This window comes from Phaethon lepturus, unplaced genomic scaffold, assembly GCF_000687285.1.
Source record: "Phaethon lepturus isolate BGI_N335 unplaced genomic scaffold, ASM68728v1 scaffold5052, whole genome shotgun sequence".
NCBI lineage: Eukaryota > Metazoa > Chordata > Aves > Phaethontiformes > Phaethontidae > Phaethon > Phaethon lepturus.
Genome location: NW_010522468.1, coordinates 38,359 through 60,456, shown reverse-complemented (window position 1 = coordinate 60,456; position 22,098 = coordinate 38,359). Strand labels below are relative to the sequence as shown.

At 37.3% G+C, this 22,098-nt stretch overlaps 1 protein-coding gene across 1 annotated transcript in view; it reads right to left on the bottom strand.

Annotated features, from left to right (window-relative positions):
- Nucleotides 1–582: 582 nt before the first annotated feature.
- The window catches only part of JAKMIP1 (janus kinase and microtubule interacting protein 1), a 55,729-nt gene continuing 34,213 nt past the window's right edge, over nt 583–22,098 (bottom strand). The window contains exons 7-12 of the mRNA XM_010281808.1: nt 21,705–21,764; nt 11,647–11,775; nt 10,263–10,391; nt 5,857–5,940; nt 2,024–2,086; nt 583–756 (exon numbers count right to left, since the gene is read on the bottom strand). Of these exons, the coding sequence (XP_010280110.1) occupies nt 583–756; nt 2,024–2,086; nt 5,857–5,940; nt 10,263–10,391; nt 11,647–11,775; nt 21,705–21,764 (639 nt within the window). The remainder of the gene's footprint in view (nt 757–2,023; nt 2,087–5,856; nt 5,941–10,262; nt 10,392–11,646; nt 11,776–21,704; nt 21,765–22,098) is intronic.

Sequence of the window (22,098 nt, the reverse complement as noted above, 5' to 3'; positions counted from 1 at the left end):
TTGCGCTTCACCAGTCTGACTTTCTCAGAAGGCTTTTTTTTCCTTTTTCCATTGATTGATGCCAATTATTTTCCAGTCCATGATCATTTTATAGCATCAGAAAATGGATTTCAGGTAAGAGAAATTCTTTCAAAGCTGCTATCAAAACGTGTTCTTTTAAGATCATTTTACTTCATATGAATGTTGTCAATGTTAAATCAATGTAATTAAAAGCAATTATACATTGATGTGATGGATGTGTCAGATCACTGCATGCAAGATGTAAGAAGGTGTGTTAATTAAAACAATGCCAACCAAGGCTGTAGTATACATACCAAGTGATTTTACATGCAGGAAAGGAGCAGTTATGGAAATGAAACAAATAAAAAAGGCAAAATATTGCAAAACAAAATATTTTATTAGATGAAAAACAAACTATATGCAATATATATTAACTATATTACATCTTTATAAACATTAGTGAGCACTCTCTCCAAAAACACATTAAGGCAGTGGCATCAAGTTCATTATCCCAAGATACAACATTTAAAAAATAGATACCTAAGCGATTTCCCTTAAACATGCACCAGACATCAGTAATCTTTACAGGAATTTCAGCTTGGGTTCAAACATTATTTCTGCTCCATTTGAGAGTTTGCAACAGAGAGAATCTCTTACTTCAAGCTCTAGCACTCTGAATTCTAACAGCTCATTCTGGTCTTTTGCATCTTGCATCTCGTTCTTCAGCTGATGCTCTTCTTGTTCCATTCTGTAAATCTATGAGACAAACACAACATCATAACACCCTGTAAGCAATGGAAAAGATACTGTACAGAATTACAGGCCAGGGGCTTAGACAAAACTGTTAATTATTTCAGTTTCTCATTAGATGCTGGGCCTTGTCTTGGAGATAAAGAAGGAACATCACATCAGAAAGTATTTGTGAGAACTGCCAGCAGAAAATGGTCAATGATCTCTTTTAGAATAGTCATCTGGAAGTAGTCTGAACAGTGATATGAATATTATATCTAAATAAGTTAAGCAACACAAGCTGTCTTTTAAAAACAAAGAGAATGAAACTGGATTACATTAACATTTGGGTAGACTGTTCTCGGTGTCTTTGCATAACTAGACATGTACTCTTTACAGTAAATGAAAGACAATAATAGAGAGGATTTAATGGCTATTTTTTAATTTCCCAGATTTGCGCTTTGGGGCGCTAGCAGCAACAAAAGAGAAATTAAAAAATTAACTATTCATTATGCCCACTGATAGCTTTGGTCTACTGTCTAGCTCAACTGGACAATCTTTTTATTTGTATGAAACTAAACAGAAGTGTAACGTCTGGCATAATGTACTATAGCGCTTATCACAGCCATGATGTCTGAATTTATTCATGTCTGAATAAATTAAGTTCAGCTGTAGCTACTTTTAGTAATGAATTTTTCTTTGGTTATCTTATTGCTATTATATTAATATTGAGCTACTAACTAACAAAAATAATTCTTTGACATCCTGAGTACTAGCTAACTTTCCCACCAATATCAGTAATGAACAATGAGGATGCTCAGCTCTGAGTATCCTAGACAGTAAATGATACAATAGTCTTAAATCAATCAGTATTACTTAGTGTGCGGAAAAACTGTAAAAAAATGGAAGGCTGAAGGGAGCAGGCAATTTTATTAGCTATCAGGACAATAATCATCTTCGTGTAACTGTTTGACAAAATACAAAATTCCACATTATGCTTAATACTTTAGATTGTGTTTTGTTGGACACTAGAAACATCAGCCAGCTTGGGCTCTACTGTTGGTTATACAACATGTTATTACACAATAAAGAGCAGCTTCCACTCCCAAAGAGTACAAAAGCATACTGGTACTTTAATCAGAGATTTTTATCCTAATTTCTGTTTCTGAAGAGAAACAAAGCAATCAATTTTCATGTTGATGTTCCAGTAGTTAGTACATTCATTTCCTTTTGCCATCCCTTCGATAATAAAGGGCAGCAATTGTGAAAATATTCCCAGATTCTGAACACGTACCTTCTCTAGCAACTCCTGATTTGTTCTGATTAACAGCTGCTTTTCTTCTACCCATTTTGAATCCTATGGGGAAGAAGAGGATTGAAATATTAAAAATACATACATTTTGTTTAACAAGACAAATGAATAACCACAACAATTAGAAGATTTCAGACATCATTGTACATTCAAGTATAAAAATGGTCACACAACAAAAAAAATAGAGCTTTTACAAATATTTCAAGGATAAGTAGCATTTTAAGCTACAGAGAAAGTAAAAGTTCATTTATTTTCTTGAAGATGAGTCACTTGTTTCCTAATATGTTCCAGCTAAGCACATACTTTGCAATCTTTACATATAGCAATTGTGAGTGAATGTGGTTGTATGATATTTTTATGACATTTTAAAAATGTTTATTTACTCAGCTTAACCCAAAACTACTTCTTTCCACTGCAAAGAGTTGGGAACTTTCTTGCAAAATCATCCCATTTTGAGTGGTGTAATGCATCTCCAATGGAGAAAGGGAAGAAAAACGTTTAATTAACCCAAATAACTGAAAATAAGCTTCAGTGGTATGCAGTTAATTGCCCTCTGCTAAAAGTGTGAGAATCAGACTAATACATAGTGTTTGTTGTAAGGAATTCAAGGCTATGGAGGAAGTGAAGTCATAGAAGATATTCTATACTCTATTTGAAAACCATATTTCCATTTGATCACTTGTTCTAAAGCCAATCTTGGCTTTTAGGGTTTCCTATGGCTTCAAAAAGCCTTATCAAATATCCCTTTAAAGACCCAAGTTACAAAAACTCACTGCCAGCCACAGCTGGACATTGAGATCTAATGAATTATGACAGCCCAATTCGCTTTGTTCTCCCTGTAGAGAACCATATTTACATAACTTAGCTCGTGCTGCTCTAATTTAACAAAACAATACCCAACACTTAATATGCCATACTAACTCTCGATCAAATTATTTTCTAGATAAAAAGGACAATTTACTTAAAAACTAATTGTCTCTCCTAAAGTATTAAGGTTGACACATTTTTGTCAGCAAGGTATTTGCACATTAATGCTGCATGAGAAATTAATGAAATCTGGATACCCCAGCCCATCAGCTTGCCTTGAAAAGTCAACCAGAAATATCTAAAACATTACGATATATTTGCACTTAAAAAAAAAGTTTAAAGCTAGTTTTTGTACTTACTGTCCACTACTTTTACATATTCTACTGTTCCGTGTCCTTTTCCCAGTCATATATAAGAATACACAAGTGCATTTTAACTTTCATGCAGTAAAAAAAGCTCTTCAGGGTTATGTTGTTAAAAGTATCACACTAAGAATAATATACTAAGTACTGAAAAGGCATAACACTTGTCAAGAATTTTTGAAACAGATGGAAAAAATGTTGAAAATAAAATCCAATGTCTAGTTTAACATTTAACTAGCATTTTACTAAGGGCAAGGAATGAACAAAGAATTGCACTCATGGTCTTCTGGTGCGTATCCCAATGCATGCATATGGTAAAAGGCAGGTTCAACAGGTACATCAGACCTGCAGGTTCAATTACTCCAGTTCACACAAGTAGGAAAAAATGGATTAATTTGCCCTATTGATAATTAACTTTTGTGTCTTTCTTGATGAAGTTAGTTCCTCTTGACTTTCTGAGAAAATCTTAACTTCAATGGGATTATATTTACATACACACCAGGTCACTGACAGACCTGAGCATTTAAAAAAAAAAAAAAAAAATCCACCTGGTACATTACATACTCCAATATTTTGAGATATATTATATACCACTATTAATATTTTATAAGAATTTCTTCTTAATATAATGTTTCTTATGCCTGCACTTCAATGTACCTTGCAGAAATGGATTATTAGTCTTTTTTTACATCTTGGGGAATTCTGACAGATCGAGCTCATGAGAGATTAACAAGAATCATTGACAATTACTTTGAAATTACACATATAAGACAAGCATCAAACAAATTTTTACTAATAAGATTCTAATCTCCTGCTCTGAATTTGACTTCAGGAAAATTGTGAAGGTCTTCACTGCTTCTGTTTCCTAAAGCTGCAAAGTAAGACTAGAAATTCCTGTTTAATACACTAGGATCTTCTGATTCATTGTTTCCTTTTCAAAAGAACTTTAGGGAATGGTTCTCTGAATGAACATCTCACAAGAATTGCTAAATCATCATCACTACCATGACCACCTAAATGACAAAGTAATCATTAAAAAAAAATAAATCACATAGTGCACAAAGAAGTGAGTTTATCATCACAATCATTTATTTTGTGGAATGTAAAAACTAACAGGTCAGGAGAACTGAGCAGGTGCTGGAGGTCCCAGGAAGACACTGTCACCACTTCTGTGGAAAGCTGATGCTCAGTATACAAACTAGCCCACTAGAGACAATATCATACTGCTCCTCGTCACGACCCTGTTGGCCTTCTCAGGATTACGAAGAGGTACAAGGTTGAAAATGTGGTTATGAATCTCACAGTAATAACTAATTAAGTTCTCATTTCCAGGCATACCTTTTGACATACCATTCTGGAAGTAAAATCACAGAATTTCTTACATGGGTATCCATGTTGACTTATCTTGTTTACATAGACAGTACTTACTTTTTACACTGTTAATAGTCAACTATTTTGTTAATGTTTCCAATTACACAGCAATTTGTCCACAACACCTTTATCATCAACATACTAAAACGTCAGCAGTAGATCCTTGAGAGGTCTGCAGTTTCATTTATTCTTCCAAAAGCTCAGTGAGCCATCATTTTTAGATTGATAACATACTCTCGATTTTTAGTAATATTTTAGTTACATGGAATTTACTGAGCAGATTGCAGTCTGTGTGGAAGCTAGCATAAACAATTTTTATCTTTAATTTCAATATGGTCCCAAACCATTCGTATTTATACAGAATCTTACAGAAATTTTTTTTTTTTTTACAAAGAATAAACCATAAAAATAGTAATGTCATCAACTCAGCGTTATTCACAGGTCGTTTTTATTCAATGCTAGAGGATCATTAGGTTTTGAAATTTATATCTATAGATAGCTGTATCTTATTTTATTACTGTATGCTACCTGCAATCTTAAAATTGTTATTTCAAACAAGAGCATGTAAAATAACATCTCCCCCATTTTCTCGAGGCGTTCTAGCAGTTATGCAACTGAACATCTTTTAAATGCACTCTGATAACTCTTAATCAGCCTTCCTGAAGATCCTAGACATTACTAACTATGCATCAGTAGCTACATCTTTGTCAGGTATTTACAAGATATACTGAAGCATAAGGCCTAATGTTACTCTGTGGGATTGTATGGGAATTTGAAAGCAGTTGGCTCCTCCAAGAATTTAAGCCCAGGAGAGTAACACCACAAGCTGCTTCCTGTAACCAGACACACTCAGGGGTTCATTTCTGTAGCTGAAGCATGTGTGGAAGTGATTTGTTTTTTGATTTTTTTCTATGCTACACACCAAATATATTATCCAGTACAAATATAGAATATTTTATTGTAATTTATAGCAAATATAAACAAAACGGAAAAGATGAGAAAGGCCTTCACCAAATGACAACGGGAACAGAATTTACAATGCATGTACATGCGGTTACTTTGATATTATGCTTTAGTGTATTATGTATTAGAAAATGAATCCTTAATGGCATTTTCTTAGCCTACGAAATACTTTGTTTTAGTCATCTATTGCTGGACCAGCAATTAAGCTGCATCAGTCACACCAGCACGCCAGCAAGCAATGAAGATGGCAAGGGCACCACTGCATGCAAGGGAGAAAATGATGTGGCAGAGGACATTAAGAGAGCCTTTTACCTGTCCTTTCTCGATTAGGGCTTTCTCCAGGTCCTCAATTTTTGCCTGACACCTGAGAAGATCAGCTTGCAGTTGTTCACGAGTCTGAGGAAAAAAAAGTATCAAAAAGTGTGTGTATATGCATGCACATCCAGGTAGATTTAATTACACACAGAATCGAAGTAAAGATACTTTCTACCCATTTATGGGTTGTCCAGGCAGCTTTAAATGCTTTTCATTAAAATAATCGCTTTTGTGTTTATGTTTACAACCACCAGTTGAACAGCATTTTTCTTTCCTGGCCTAAAAAGATGTTATTGTCACATATTCAGCCACAAAGCTCCTCCCGGGGTGAGGGCGGGGAGTCAGGAACTGAAAGATCTCTAAGAAGCTGTTCATAAGCTTTGCTAATTCAAGGCAATTGGGAAAAAGGGGGCAAGAGAGAAAGAGAATTGCAATAAGCATTGAAAAAGGCCCACAGGTAAATATATTGACCCAAAATAATTATATATCCCATACAGAGCATATGCCAGTCAGTTTTCCCCATTCTACGTCATTAGTACTTTAACTATTACACTACCATAGGTATTAACCCCCAAGTCCAGTGATGCCCTAAAAGGGACTGGATCATACATACTAAGCAAAAAGGATATAAACCAAAGGATATCTGCGGAGACCTTCCGTCACTGAGGCTCCCTGAGCTACTGCAAGTACTGTTCTCACTCGTTTTCAGGTACACTTTCACCCAAGCAGTTTAAAACTTCCTACAGGGATTTCCTTCTGCATCTTCGGGTCCTCGTTGTGTATCTTAAGCCTCATCTAAAAGTATTAGGAAATGTTCATCCCACCAGAACGTCGGGCCCTACAAAACCAATCATGCAAAAAGCTACCTTCTGACTCACTCAAAAGACGGATTTGCACGGATGTGACAAAAGAGACAAAAATGCCACAAGAAAGAGCAACAATTCCAAAGTGTACTACAGGGACAGTTTGCAAATTTTTTAAATTAGGGCTATTAAATAAAGGCTATTACAGAAATATTCATACCGGGGTCCCCCTTCCCATGAAGGCAAAGGAAATACATAATGGTCTCTCATAACTGTCAAATACATAAGTGCCTCAGAAACTTTAATAGTAGATGTAATTATGCTCTCCACCCCAATTCTAGCTTGAGAAGTGATGTCCAAAGTCCTTATTGCTTTCCTTGGCTAAGAGTCCTACTTAAAAAGAGAGTGTCAAATGTGACTAGACTTTTGTAAGATGCTGAGAACTCTAACAAATAAAGCCATAAAGCAATAATTCTACTATTATAAGAACTGTATTTCACAGGGTGAAAAAAAAAAAAAAGTTAAGGTTGGTTGAGAGGCACTTCAAAGAATCTTGGGGAAAAAAGCCTCCAAACAAAACATGACACATTTTAAAGTAAACCCTGAATCTTCCACGTGCTGACTCTGGGGATAATAGACAACATTTTTAGCTGTAAATATCTCCAGATAATGTCAAGCAGTATACATTCTTCTGTAACTTTTAACTGGAAAGCTTTGCTTATTAACACACAGAGGTTCTGTTCCCACAAGCATACTGTTTCTAAACCTGAGAATATTCAGTAAGTGGATTTTAAGATGCTTTCCAGAGAAAATGACATAGACGAAATAGCGCACATGTATGCCTAATAACCATCAGCAATCTAGCAATATAGAATTTTGTGAATATTTTATTGATTGTTCTAAACAGTTCTAAACCATTACGCTAATGGCAGCTCCTGCTTTGGGATAAATTGAGTCCATCCCCATCAGTAATTTTTAAATCCATTAAAATCTTTGTCTTTCTGCATTATTAGCAACATGTTGCAGTGGCACAATACAATGAAGGCAGTAATATGTAATCATTCACAATATTTAACACATTTCTCCATTTCTGGGGTTCGGGGGTTTTTTTTGGTGGGGGGATGTAGGTTAGGGGATTTTTTTTAATGCTTAAACAATTTTTAGAATCACAGTCTCATTGAGGTTGGAAGGGATCACCTGTCCAACTCCCATGCTCAAATCAGGGTGGCACCTAGAACAGGTTGCTCAAGACCTTGTCCAGTGGGCTTCTGACTATCTCCAGGGATGAACACTCCACAACCTCTCTGGGAAACCTGTTCCAATGTTTGACTGCCCTCAGAGGAAAAAGGATTTTCCTTAGGTTTAAATGGTATTTGAATTTGTGCCTGTTGCATCTTGTCCTTTCGCTGGATCCTGCTGAGAAGAGTCTCATTCTATCTTCTTTACTCCCTCCATCAGGTATTTACACAAATCGATAAGATACCCCTGAGCCTCCTCTTATCCAGGCTGAACAGTCTCAGCCCCTCTTTGTGCATCAGGTTCTCCAAGCCCTTAATCATCTTTGTGGCCCTTCGCTGGACTCTGTCCCATACGTCCATGTTTTTCTTATACTGGTGGAGCCCAGAGATGGACCTAGAAGTCCAGATGTGGCCTCATCAAAGACGAGTAGAGAGGAAGGATCACCTGCTGCACACCTTCTTAATGCAGTCCAGGAGGCTGTTAGCCTTCTTTGCTGCAAGGGCACATTGCTGGCTCATGTGCAATTTGGTGTCCACCAGGACACTCCCACATCCTTTTGTGTATAACTGCTTGCCAGCAAGCCAGCCCCAAGTCTGGTGCCTGGAGTTATTCTTTCCCACATGCAGAGCTTTTCCTTCCCTTTGTTGGATTTAATGAGATTCCTCTTCATGCATTTCTTCAGGCAGTTGAATGGTTCCTCAGAATTGCAGCACAACCATCTCATGCATCAACCACTCCTCTCGATTTTGTATCATCTGCAAACTTGCTGCAGGTGCACTCTGTTCAATTATCAAGGTCATGAAGGAAGAGGTTAAATAGTACGGGACCCAGTATCAAACCCTGGTATACACCACTGGTGACATACCTCCAGCTGAACTGTCTGCCACTGATCACAACCTTGTTGGCTATTTCAGACAATTTTCAGTCCACCTCACTGTCCACTTGTCTAGTTTGTAATTCATCAGCTTGTCTAAGAGAATCTTACGTGGGACAGCGTCAAAAGATTTACTAAAGTCAAGATAAACAACATCCACTGCTCTCAACTCATCTGCCAAGGCTATCAAACTGGTTAAGTGTGATTACCCGTTCGTAAATTGCTACTGATCACTCCCAGTCACGTTCTTGTCTTTCAGACATTTGGAAACAGTTTCCATGATTATTAGCTCCATCCCTTTCCCAGGGACCAAGGTGAGAACGACCAGCTTTCAGTTCCCCAGATTCTTCTACTTGCCTTTCTTAAGACAAGAGTGGCATTTGCTTTCTTACAGTCCTCAGGAACCTTCCACAATTGCCATGACCCTTCAGAGATAATTGAGAGTGGCCTCACAACGACATCAGTTATCTACAGGTTCAAGCTGGACTTGATGCAGAATGAAGGACATGAGGTGAAGATGATGAAGTTTCCAGCTCTATGGATATCGCTTGCCCATTTGGATGTTACATGTTCTTTGGTCAGCAATCACAACAGTCATTCAAGTAGAGAGTGACTTGTAAATACGCTACATTTCTAGACATGCCCCTATCTGCAAGGAGTTGGGACAAAGTAGAAGACATGTTGCCTTTAGTTAACTCAGCCCTATTTTGATGCCACTGCTGTTCAGTGAATAGATCTGGGGACCAAGTCAGAGCTCACCAACTCATTAGGTGATTTCTCTCCTCCCCAGTTTGGAGAAAACAGAATGGAAGATATTAGCATGGCTTCTGCTGACCTCATCTCTGCACTAAATGGTTAAACACAGTGGCAGCAGAAGGGTAAATGAAACAGAATACATACTCTCTCATACTTCAAATAGTACAGAGATTGCTGTAAGAATAAAAAAAACATTTATTTCAGAGAGAGTAAACAATAGAACATGCTAACCTAATAGGGATAACAGTTAGCTATGTACTTTTTAGTGGAAGAATAGTCTCAAACCGAGGTTTTTAAAAACTAATTATGATTTCATACATTTGACAAAACACTTGAAAAAAAAACCTCCTTTGTCAGATTTGGATCAGATTTTTAATATACACCTATGATACAAGTGCCTAAGTACTTATAACAACCTATTCTCCAATTCATTTTAAATCCATCATGCTGCTATGCAAATTGCAGATTCAACTGGGCTATCATTCTCAATAACACTGTCTTACTACTGAAACCTTTAATAGATTATGCATGCTAGAATAAAGTATAATGGTTTCTTTGTTCTAATCGCACCAGATGAATCTAAGCTGTCACCTTACTGATAATATCCTCTAATCCTTAAGAACACTACGCTTTGCATTTCACTGACCTGCAAAGGTATCTCCTGCTGTTCCAAGTTTTTTCAGCTTTTTCAATTATTTCAGAGTTAAAAGAAATTTCAGTTAAAAAATTACCCGTGCTTCTCTCTCTGCATCCAGGGTTCCACCAACTTGTTCTTGAAGCAATGCATATGCTCTTTGCAAAGCTTGATACTCTCTTGTTAGCTGGCAGAACCTTAGTTCAGCTTCTTCTTTAGGCGTGCTCTTAATGAAGAGGGAAAAAAAGTGGGTTTGTATAAATATATATGATAATGGGTTTGTTTATGTAGGCAAACAGAACGAGGAACACAACTCATACTGAATCTCAAAGTTTAATAAAGGTTTAAAAAACTAAAACAAGTGGAAATGGAAGGAAGGATGATTTGATGATGATGCAGAAATGCAGAGATCAGTAACCGCATCTACCTTACAATTTCAGGACAGCGTAAGTTACTATGTAAGGCAGTAATGTATAGAAATGGGAAAAAACTGACTGGGGAAAGATGAGAGGGAACATGCACCACTGCCTTCAGCAACTCCAGAGCCACAGGGGCTTCAGAAGGGGTTTGTTCTGTTTGTCATGCAGTCCATCGCTCCCTCCTTACTCTTTTCCTCTACAATGCCAGGGTAACGCATTTTACCAGCACAAGCACACTAACACAGAAGTTATATTTGAAAAGCCAGAAGATGGTTTATTAATTATTTTTTAACATTAGATATTTTCATGTCTTCATTTTCTTTGAATTTTGAGCAACTGACATCAACACTTTCAAGGTCTTTCCTATAATGCTGTGGGCAAGAAATATCCTTCCCTTTAATTAATTTCTGCTCCGGGATCTCAAGCTCAAGAGAATTATATATTATTTGATATTAAAGCTAGAAAAATAGGAAGCTTCTTGTGATGGAGGAGTATTAGGCACAAGTTAGTGAACAGGAAAGAAAGATAAAAAAGAGCATCTAATTCGTGCTTTGTCCTCAGCCCTGCAATCTTTTCAAGTAGGCCAGCTGCACTGTATATTACAGAGCTGAGACAAAACATGTCAGTGGGTGTCTACTACCTATCATCATTTAAGTCCTAATGAATGGCAAAAACCTCTCTGAGTATTGTATGCACAGAAGAAAATCCTCGTTGTATCAAAACAGTCAAATAAATTACAAGGTTGAAAGGGAAACTATTGTCTAGTAACTATTGACTTTTGGCAAAGCAACATGCCTATTCATTGTCTTTTGACTAATAAGAAAGGGTTTGAGAAAAACAATTTTATTCCTTCGCCCAATATCTGCCAAATCTGTCAGGCAGAATATTACCGTATTAATTCTATTGCAATGACTGTGTATGTGTTACTGGACTTGAAAAAAACAAAGCGATTCTCTGCCAAATCTTTCATAGTTCCTGTGGCAGCATAGCTGAAAAAAATGTTTGCATCAGTAGTCTATATAAATTTTTATAGAATTTAAGAACAAATCAGCTAGTACTTACATCTTCCAAATCTTCTTCGGGTGTTGCTGGTGTCCTGTCTGTTTTATCTGTGTTATATGAAGTCACAGATGACGTTTCTGAATCAACAGATTCTTCATCAAATCCAAAAAATGTCTCCACAACATGCCTCTGAAAAGTTAGTTTTTCTTAGTTACTAGTCAAACAGCTGGAAAACCCCAATGACCCAGTAAGCAGTAGCCAAGGTCTTCTCTGACCACTGTTTTAGTATTGAGGCAGAAAAATGGTTCCACTGTAAACCTTTGTTCTCTGATTAAATGAGCCACTTTTGCACCATCATTTGCATAAGAACCTCCAAGAACTGAACTGCACATAGCACTGTGTAACTGCCAATAGAATGATGCTTTAGCAAAAGTATAAAAGCTAATTTATCAAAATCATACAGATCTTACAAGATTCACAGTAGAGCAATGCAACATCTACTCAGAAGAAAGTAACCCAGTATGATGTAACATATAAGATGTGGAACCAACAGGGAAAAAATATTCCAAAGAACAATGTAGAACAAATTTCATTAGTCACACTAATTTTAAAAAAAGAAAAAAAAGGAAAAAAAAAGAGATTAATTTATTCTATCTATTTTGCCAAAATCCTACTTAAAAGTATAAATTGCTGCTTTCCATTTATTTTTTCAATACCATAATACTGAGTTCCTTCAAAAGTTTGCTCCAATATTACTAACCAAAAAAACATATGCTTAGGGAAAACCAACCTTTCAATGCAGATTTTAAAAATTTTTCACAGTGTAATCAATTAAATGCCTGCTGACAGATTTTTTGTTTTTACATAAAACATCACAATTGCAATAATCCTTTCACCATTTTAAGAGCCCACTTTCCACCAGTTTCCTATCATATGCTCAGAAAGCAGCAAATTTCCATAGAAATTCAGCTATTAAAAAAAATTGCTTAAACATTTAACTACAAAACCAGTTTTTCCAGTATTTTTCCTTCCAAAATAACAATAACAGAAGTTAACTGTTCCTAATCAATAGAAAGCCTAACTCTTTATACCATAGAAGTGTTCTAATAATCCAACATAAATTTAGAGAAGGAGGAAAATTAAGAAAATTAAAAAAGGGTGTTGCTGGAAAAATGGAGTCAGGTTATGAAGCATCCTAGACAGGGAGGCTAGTGGAGAGAGGCGGTTCTAAGAAGATGAAGAAAAATCTGTCTATCCATCTCTATATTTGTGTCATTGCTTGAATGCTGGATGACAGATCCCGATGTCACAGTTTGGGTTTTTAATTAAAAAAAACCAACCACCAACAGTACAGATTGCAAGTGAGAAGATAATAGCCCTGTTCATTAAAAATGCCTAAAGGATGAAAAAAATTATCAGTTGTTACTCATCCAGAACATCAGACATCTTACATCTCAGCAAAGCCAAACTGGCTAAGGGAATAGAATTGTGAACTATTAATTTCAATCAAGATACCGAAAGGTTTTATTTTGTCTATGATAACCTATCTCATAATGAATTTCAAATATTTACCTTTCCCTGCAGCCTTCTAGACTTCTCTAACTTTATACATTCTTCCAGTATGTCTACAAAGCCCCATCTTCACTTTCTCGCAAAGCCCCATAATGCTTAATATATTCTTTGGGCTCAGCACAGCTCTCATCAACAGCCAAAATACGCTGCCTTGATGTAAGTGGTACCACAAAACCACGCTCATAGGTGTGACTTGGTGCCGGCACGCATGATCCCATGCACCCCATTTACAGTCTGTAGCCCTGGTTACCATGGTCCACCAGGTCACAGTCTCATCACTCCTAAACTAAAAATTCCGTAACTGTCTCACAGTACAGCTAATCCCGCTCAAATTACCGAAGACAGCTTCAAGCCCTGTTCTGAACCACTTCATTGTGGTCACTTAAGATGAGCCCGTCAAATCATAATTTAAAAATTTCCTTCAGACTGCATTTTTAAATTAACTGGTTCTACTAAAATCTCCTTCTGAAAGGATGTTGTGCACTTAAAAAAAAACAAACCCCAAACTCAACCCAAAAAGCCACATCTTTTCCAAATGGACTGTGCTTACCCTTATGCATACAGATAAATGCGATGCAGCAGAGAAGGCAAAGAGTTTCTGATCAATCTTGAGAAACAACCGTCCTTTTGCAAGCTACCTGGCCACTATTTAGTGTATTCACAAGAAAAGAAAAGGATCGCAGTTATAGCAGTAAAACCCTGTGAAGTCACACTACTCTCAGTTGTTTAGGAAGCACTGTGATCCTTTCACCAGGGAGAGCTATGTCTAAGGTGCTTAAGAGAAACATTTCCCTGGGATAATTTAATCCTTTCCTTCGGCATTCACAGGTTGCACCAGTTTGTTCACTGTTCTGTCCTACTTAAAGTAGGGGGAACAGGTTTAAGCTCTATTCTAGAAATATAAAGACTTATCCAGAAAGCTAATGTGTTCTCTCACACTCGAATTACAAACATTTCAGACTCCTCTCTCATAAGTACAAAGATTTACCACCAAAACTGAGGTGTAATTAGTCCTTGGGAGATGGCCCACTACCTATCCCACACTGAACACTCGCTGCAGCCTACAATCATGTAACAGCGATACTACCAGTAAACCTTGGGAGTTGAAAGTAGGGCTAAAGAAATAGTGCTGCCTTCAAGTTGTAAGGAAGACAACTTTATAATTTGGGTTGCCAGGTTAACCGGTCAGGAAGAACTTTCTGACTCCAAACCAATGAGCAGATACAGTTCCAAAAGGATGAAGGTAGATTATATGGAGGTAGAGATGGTGATGGCAGGTAAACAAAAACCAAGAGACTTTCATGAAAACCGCATCCTTGTTTTGCGGCGTGGATACTTTTTACTCAAAGATGCTGAATGTAAACCCAAAACAAAGCTGCATGCAGACTCTTACGCCGATATTTTTATAGCATGCTCTTCAGCCCATACCAGCTTGTCTGTGGATGGGGCTCAGAACAACTAGCCCGTGCTTTGGAGGAACCTAGCCAAGGACAAGCAACTCAGAGGAGTTAAGAACAGCTGACCCTGCTCATGCCTCCTGCTTCAAGGGTGCCTGGCATCAAAAAATGACAAACGCACTTGAGCAAAGCTCGACCAAAACCCGCAATGAAGTACAGGCTTGTGGCCTGACAAAGTAAAGAGTCAAGTCTTGACTTTGAAAAGGCTGCTAGAAGGGACTTCTGAAAGATGGAGAACAAAACTCCAATTTATTATCTCATATATATGGCAGAGAGAACACAGTACCATGAAGATCAGCAGCAGCTTAGTTAAAACTGACAAGACTTGTCATACCTCTGGGGCTTTTTGCTATACCTCAGACTACAGCCGCTTTTGTAGATAACTCAGCTTAAGTATGTATCTTCCTTTAACCCTGCATGCACACACCCACACCCACTGTTTCAATGAGTGAAAAAAACAACAGTAAAACAACAGTGGGTTTGACTTTACATAAATGCATAAAGGTTCAAGAACACACTTAAAGAAATGCCATTATTTTGACAAAAGATACTAGCTGTATTTAAGCATTTCACTAGTAGTAAAACTAGGGGGAAATAATTTGCATATGTTAATAAATAAATCACTTTATTATTACATGGGAGGGAATTATGCAAGAAAATTATTATTTCCCATCACACTAAAAGTCCTCAATACTTCAAGAAGAGTTAAAACTCAAAAACTGTTAAATGCCATACAGACTGCCTACAACATTTCGAGTTATGAGAGAACCATGTATTCACTTTTAATGACTCCTTCCTCTTTAGAGAAGCTGTACATTTAACATTTCATGGAGCAGATACTTTCCATAGAAATGGAGATAAGGTATTTAACCACTGTATAAAAACTGCAAATATATGAATTGCTTCATGACATAATTACAAAATAGCTAGTTTTATTGTTGATCTTCCAGTACCTGAAGCAACTAGCTACAAGAAGCAATTCACAGCAATTCACAGCAAAACCAGAACAAATTAACTGATAAGAGAAGAGCTGTAGAAAGCTCTTCTTAAAAAAAAAGAAGCAAAAAAAGACATCTGATTGGTACAAAGTTTGTTGATAAAGACTGTAATAAATAATAAATAAATAAATGGTATAAATCTTCCAAGAAAGATTCCACATATAGCTCAAAAGCTGAATCACAATGGTTTTGGAAAAGTATATACAAATCTGTACAATACCTACTGCATTTTTTTTAACTATACACTATTTTCATTCAAGTTTCATTCAAGCTTTTGTTAAAAATGGGAATATTCTCAATTAAATACTTAAAAATTCTTTTATATTGATTTGTACTTTTGTTACTTCTAAATCATAACTTCATAACTGAGAAAGTAGTCATGTAAATTGCTGAAAAATTCTGATTTAAATTCTAATTTCCACTGACTACCACCATGCATTTAATAACAACAATTTTTCACGTGGATTTATATCAATGTTTTCACATAATTTTAAAAGTAAAATTATGCATTAGGTCTTTATAACTCAAGTATTAATGCTTCTACTGAAGTATAGTGCTCAGTAAATATGGAAGTTTAGCATGTTATAAATCAATAGTGACATATAGACTATATTATATGCAAATTTCAATATACCCTCATATTTTTAATGGCTTGGATTAGATATACTTACACATAAATAATCTGATTTCACTGTTGCTAAAGTAGTTTCACTTTACATTTAAATATCTCATTTTCAAGTACTTAATCTAACATGATGAAAATGATCCAAGACGAATTTCCTCATAATGCAATCAGATGAGCTAATCAGTAACATCTTACCTTCATGCTTATATGTCATTTCTTGGCAGCCAGAAAAATATAGGCATACCAAAGCACAGAGGCAGATAAAAAAAGAAAAATATAAAACAAGAAATATGAACTCCATCACACCAGTGTGCAGGCTTTCCACTATCACGAATACAGTATATGTGTTAAAGTTTAAACAAAGAAATAAATCCGTAGAGTCCTGCAGTTTCCAAACAAACCAGCCAATTATGCCTTATTTTAAAATGCATGACTCCCATCAGTCATGGAATCACTGTTACACCATTATTTGTGTCAAAAATAAACAAATCCCCCAAAATACTGTTTCTGAAGTTTCTTGGTTATTTCACTACCAAAATTGGGGAGGGAAGAGGGGAAAAGAAGCAAAAAACACCTGGGAAAAAAGCATCCTTTAGACAGCAAAAGAAGATTCACCTCTGATACATCTTCCTAACAAGTCCAATGGGACGTTAATGCAAAACAACAAACACACACAAAACAAAACAAAAAGCTCTATCAGGTTCGGCTGCTTCAGTTCAGAGAAAACTATCCTACGAGTCATCATATTACTCCTCGAAACGCCTTGCAGCCACAGGGGTTACAAAGCCCCATCCCACTATGCTGCTCCTTTCCGCTGGAAACCTGAGCGGAAAACCTGAGCTGCAGGTTACCAGCACTGTTCTACGGACTCCTATGCCCCTTGGTAATTAGAAGAGTGCTCAAAGCTACACTAGCAACAGTAACCTAGTGCACCTACAGAGCTCCAGAAATAACAGACACACCTAATTAAAAAAAAAAAAAAAAAAAAAAATCCTTGGTGTTTTCCAAAGCTTCTCAGCTGAACTGATGTTGTTTAGACCCAGTCGGGCTATAACGGCTACTGAACCAGCCTGAGAGATCATTCACACAAGCTGTTTTAAAGATGGAGAAAGGCACGCCATGGATTCTGCTCCAGCTAACTGGAATCACTGTCAGGAAAATACTCATATTAGAAAACAAACACAGACACTGTCCAGAGTACCTCGAAAATTCAGGAATCTGGAGTGCAAAAGTACCTGTTTAGGAGAAGCTGTAGACATGTGTAAGTATTCACCCTGTGCACCAAGTTCCTGTTTATTAGAAACAAAAAAGGAACCTTTCTATATTTCTAGTCTGAGCTTATCTGACCACACGCGTGAAACCTAATTCTCATCAGTTATTTCCTTTTTCACTTTGTCAAGGGAAGTGGGACACAGCTGGAAATAGATCCAACTCCAACAGCCAAACTTGACAATTCACTGTTTTAATGCTGATTTTACATCTAACCAATCTTAGAAATGCAAAGCCAAAGATTTACATCAGTAATTTCTCCTTCTGAGTGGTTGGTTAGGACATATTAGGTTATCATCTGTATGATAGAAAAATCTTGCACAGGTCATAGACAGAAACACACTTGCACTGTACATGTCTATACATAAAGCAACTCATCTTAGACTGCCTTTCTCGTCCATGGGGAGAAATAGGCAGTTTTAGGACAAAATTCCTATGGCCTATTTAGATCCTACTTCCAGAGGAGAACAATCACCACTTAATGTTACCATTTTGTCCAGAGTGAGATGTCTATATCTCTCCTCCGTTAATTAATGAAGGAGATGAATTCTACCATTTTTATCTGAATTCCTGACACAGGCTGTAAAGACAAGAGAGGATGAAGATGGTACAATCCCAACAGCTCATCTGAGTAAGCACCCATTCTACACAGATTGTTTAAATAAAAAACTGCTGGAAAATTGTGGGAAACATAGCTTCCTTCGAGGATTTCGATCCTCAAAGGACCACACAGGTGACCTGGAAGGAAGCCAGCCTGTATGCTAGGATTGAATTTTTAGAAGCTAACATCAACAGTGTTTAAACTCCGAGTCAACACCGCATACACATGTGAATAGCCTCCAGGTTTATATGATGCCAGGTAATAGGACACTAATAAATATATTACTGATGACTTCTTTCCCTCCTCAATGCATTAGCTCATTTAGAAACTATATATATATAAAATTATATATAGTATGACTAGTAGAGTATACATAATCCCATTCACTCTTCTCTCACAACTTTCTCTTTTCAGTTGTTTTTGGTTTATATTCCTGCTTTTCTATTGAGGAGATAGCATCAAATAAAATTTCAAATGGTCAATTCCATATGGGCACCGAAGAGCTAAAGGACAGGGGATGAATAACTAGTGGGAGTTACGTCTGCTACTGATTAATTTGTTCTTTCTGGCGTATTTATCATATCATAAATAAGAAGCAAACCTCTACTAACTCCGCTGCTCATATACACACAATTCCTGCAGTAATCTCTGCAGAAGTCCCCCAGTTATAGTACTCCTACCACATGAGGAATAGAACTGCCACAGATTTTTTAATGGTATCATGCACATTTTCTCCAAGCCTTATGTTGTTTAACTCCTGCTTTGGTCAGTAAGGAAAAGAAGATACCACAAAAGCAGCAGCTTGCTCAAGAGAAAATAGGTAAAACGAAAGGGTACAGACTCTAGGTCAGCTGAAGTTCTATTAACACAGAACATTTAAGACATAATTGAATGACTACGGCAGTTTTCAGCCTACAGAAATTAGCATCACTAGTTATCAACTCCTAAATAATTAACTAGTTTTGTTTCATTAGGAACTTTAAAATTCAGCAAAAGATCATACAGAATTAATTTAAAATCTGATAAGGGCTAATAATTAGAGAGGACTATAAAAATTACAGTGTTAATTACAGATATATATTTAATTTTATGTCCTGTTTTTAAACTCACTCTCAACACACAAACTTCCAGGTATGCTACACCAGGAAAGAATGGTTCAAGATTACAGTAAAGATATTTGGTGCCGATCAGCCTTCCATGAAGTAACAGAAAAATGTATGGAAGATTCATTGTTACTTCTGAATTAGTTTCTTTCTTCAGATGTAAAAGATACATCATTATTCAAAGCATGATCTGAAGAAATTACCACTGAACCAGAGAATCCCAAAGGACAAATCCTTCAGAATACAGATATTACAGAATACAGAGAAATAAAAAAGCACCACCTGGAAGTTACCAGGAATATACTATGCAAAACACACTGACTACAAGCATCCATTTATGACAGAACATATCTTAAGCTCCCATATAGATGATAATCAGATCTTTTTTTTTCTCTTTCCTTCCATTTCTTCCCTCTGACCTCATTCTACTGCCCTCACATGCTCCAGGCCACTAATGTTCGACTTCACAAAAACCATTTTTCAGCAAAAATAATTACTTTAATCACATTACAATAAATACTGAAGGTACACTCTGAAGCAAAACTTTTCTGTTAGCACAAACTATATGTTTCTCTTGTACTTTGCATTCTAGAGCAAAATAGTTAAGAAAAATAGTTAGAATCTTCTTACTATTTATATATCACATGCAGAAATATCATAGAATCATAGAATAGTTTGGGTTGCAAGGGACCTTTAAAGTTCATCTAGTCCAACCCCCCTGCGACAAGCAGGGACGTCTTCAACTAGAGCAGGTTGCTCAGAGCCCTGTCCAACCTGACCTTGAATGTTTCCAGGGATGGGGCATCATCAAGGGAAGAGCTATGGATGTTGTCTATCTGGACTTCTGTAAGGCCTTTGACACAGTCCACCACAACATCTCTAAATTGGAGAGAAATGGATTTGATGGGTGGACTGTTCAGTGGATGAGGAATTGGTAGGATGGTCACATCCAAAGGGTAGTGGTCCATGACTCAATGTCCAGGTGAAGATCGGTGTTGAGCGGTGTTCCCTCAGGTCTGTACTGGGACCGGTACTCTTTAATAAAATCTTTATCTTTCACTTTCGAATATAGTTTAGTGGGCATGATAATGTTAGGTTGATGGTTGACTTGATCTTAAAGGTCTTTTCTAACCTTAATGATTCTGTGATCAATGACATAGACAGTGGGATCGAGTGTACCCTCAGCAAGTTTGCAGATAACAAGCTGAGTGGTGCAGTTGGCACATCTGAGGGACGGGATGCCATCTAGAGGGACCTGGACAAGATCGACGAATGGAACCGTGTGAACGTCATGAGGTTCAACAAGGCCAAGTGCAGGGTCCTGCACCTGGGTCAGGGCAACCACCGGCATCGGTACAGGCTGCAGGATGAAGGGATTGAAAGCAGCCCTGCTGAGAAGCACTTGGGGGTACTGGTGGATGAAAAGCTGGACATGAGCCGGCCATGTGTGCTCGCAGCCCAGAAGGCCAACCGTATCCTGGCCTGCATCAAAAGAAGCGTGGCCAGCAGGTCGAGGGAAGGGATTCTGACCCTCTGCTCCGCTGAGACCCCCCTGCAGTGCTGCATCCAGCTCTAGAGCCCTCAGCACAGGAAAGACATGGACCTGTTGGAGAGGATGCAGAGGAGGCCACAAAACTGATCAGAGGGGTGGAACAGCTCTGCTGTGAGGACAGGCTGAGAGATTTGGGGTTGTTCAGCCTGGAGAAGAGAAGGCTCCAGGGAGACCTTATTGCAGCCTTCCAGTACTTAAAGGGGGTTTATAAGAAAGATGGGGACAGACCTTTTAGCAGGGCCTGTTCAGATAGGACAGGGGGTAATGGTCTTAAACTAAAAGAGGGTAGACTTAGACCAGATCTAAGGAAGAAGTTTTTTTACAATGAGGGTGGTGAAACCCTGGCCCAGGTTGCCCAGAGAGGTGGTAGATGCCCCATCCCTGGAAACATTCCAGGTCAGGTTGGACAGGGCTCTGAGCAACCTGATCTAGTTGAAGATGTCCCGGCTCATTGGGTTGGACTATATGACCTTTAAAGGTCCCTTCCAACACAAAGATTCTATGATTCTATAATCATTTCAGTAACAACCCCAGCATGCGTTAAAGTTTTCAATTGTGATTAAGCAGTAATTTGGTATGAGTAGTTTGAAGAGTGTATTTTCTTTAAAAAGGACTGAGCATTTTTCCTTTGAAATGGTAGTTGTTTGAAGTCATTACATCATTTAGACCTCAAGCCACTTGAACATTTAGGCCACAGTGGCTAAAAGTGTAATTATATTGTTTATTTAAAATAAAAACCAAAACACCACCACTTGTGTGCAGTACAAAACTTGCAGCTCCTGAATTATTGTAAGAAAAAGTTAGTAAGCACTCACTAGAAAAAACAGGAGAATTATATTAAATTTTTACCATTAGTTTAAGTAGAGCTCTAATTTCAGGTAATATTTGAAACAATCACTGTTCACAACCACCAAAATGCATGGAAAACTGAGTTTGCTCACCTTTGGAGGTTTCAGACTTTTCCTCTTCTGTTTTTTAGACCGTAATAATCGTTCCCTTTCCTAGAAGGAAAGAGAACATTTTGGTATAGGTTTCTTTTAAAATATGTATTTAGATATGTCTAGCACAAAGAAATATCATTCAAATCTTCTTAAAGCCTATGGTAAAGCTAACTCAAAGACAATGTCTCTACCCTTTTGCGTAACACCACGTTGGTATAACATCATGCTGTACTGCAGCTTTAGCAAACAAACCTTCAGCCATATACTTTACACATTCGATGGGACACTGGCAAGAAAAGGCTTTGTTAAATAGTCGGCTCAGATTTCTGACAGTTCTTTTGATTCTTTTACCAAGAAGCTCACTATGGAAACACAATTCACATTTTCACTCCAA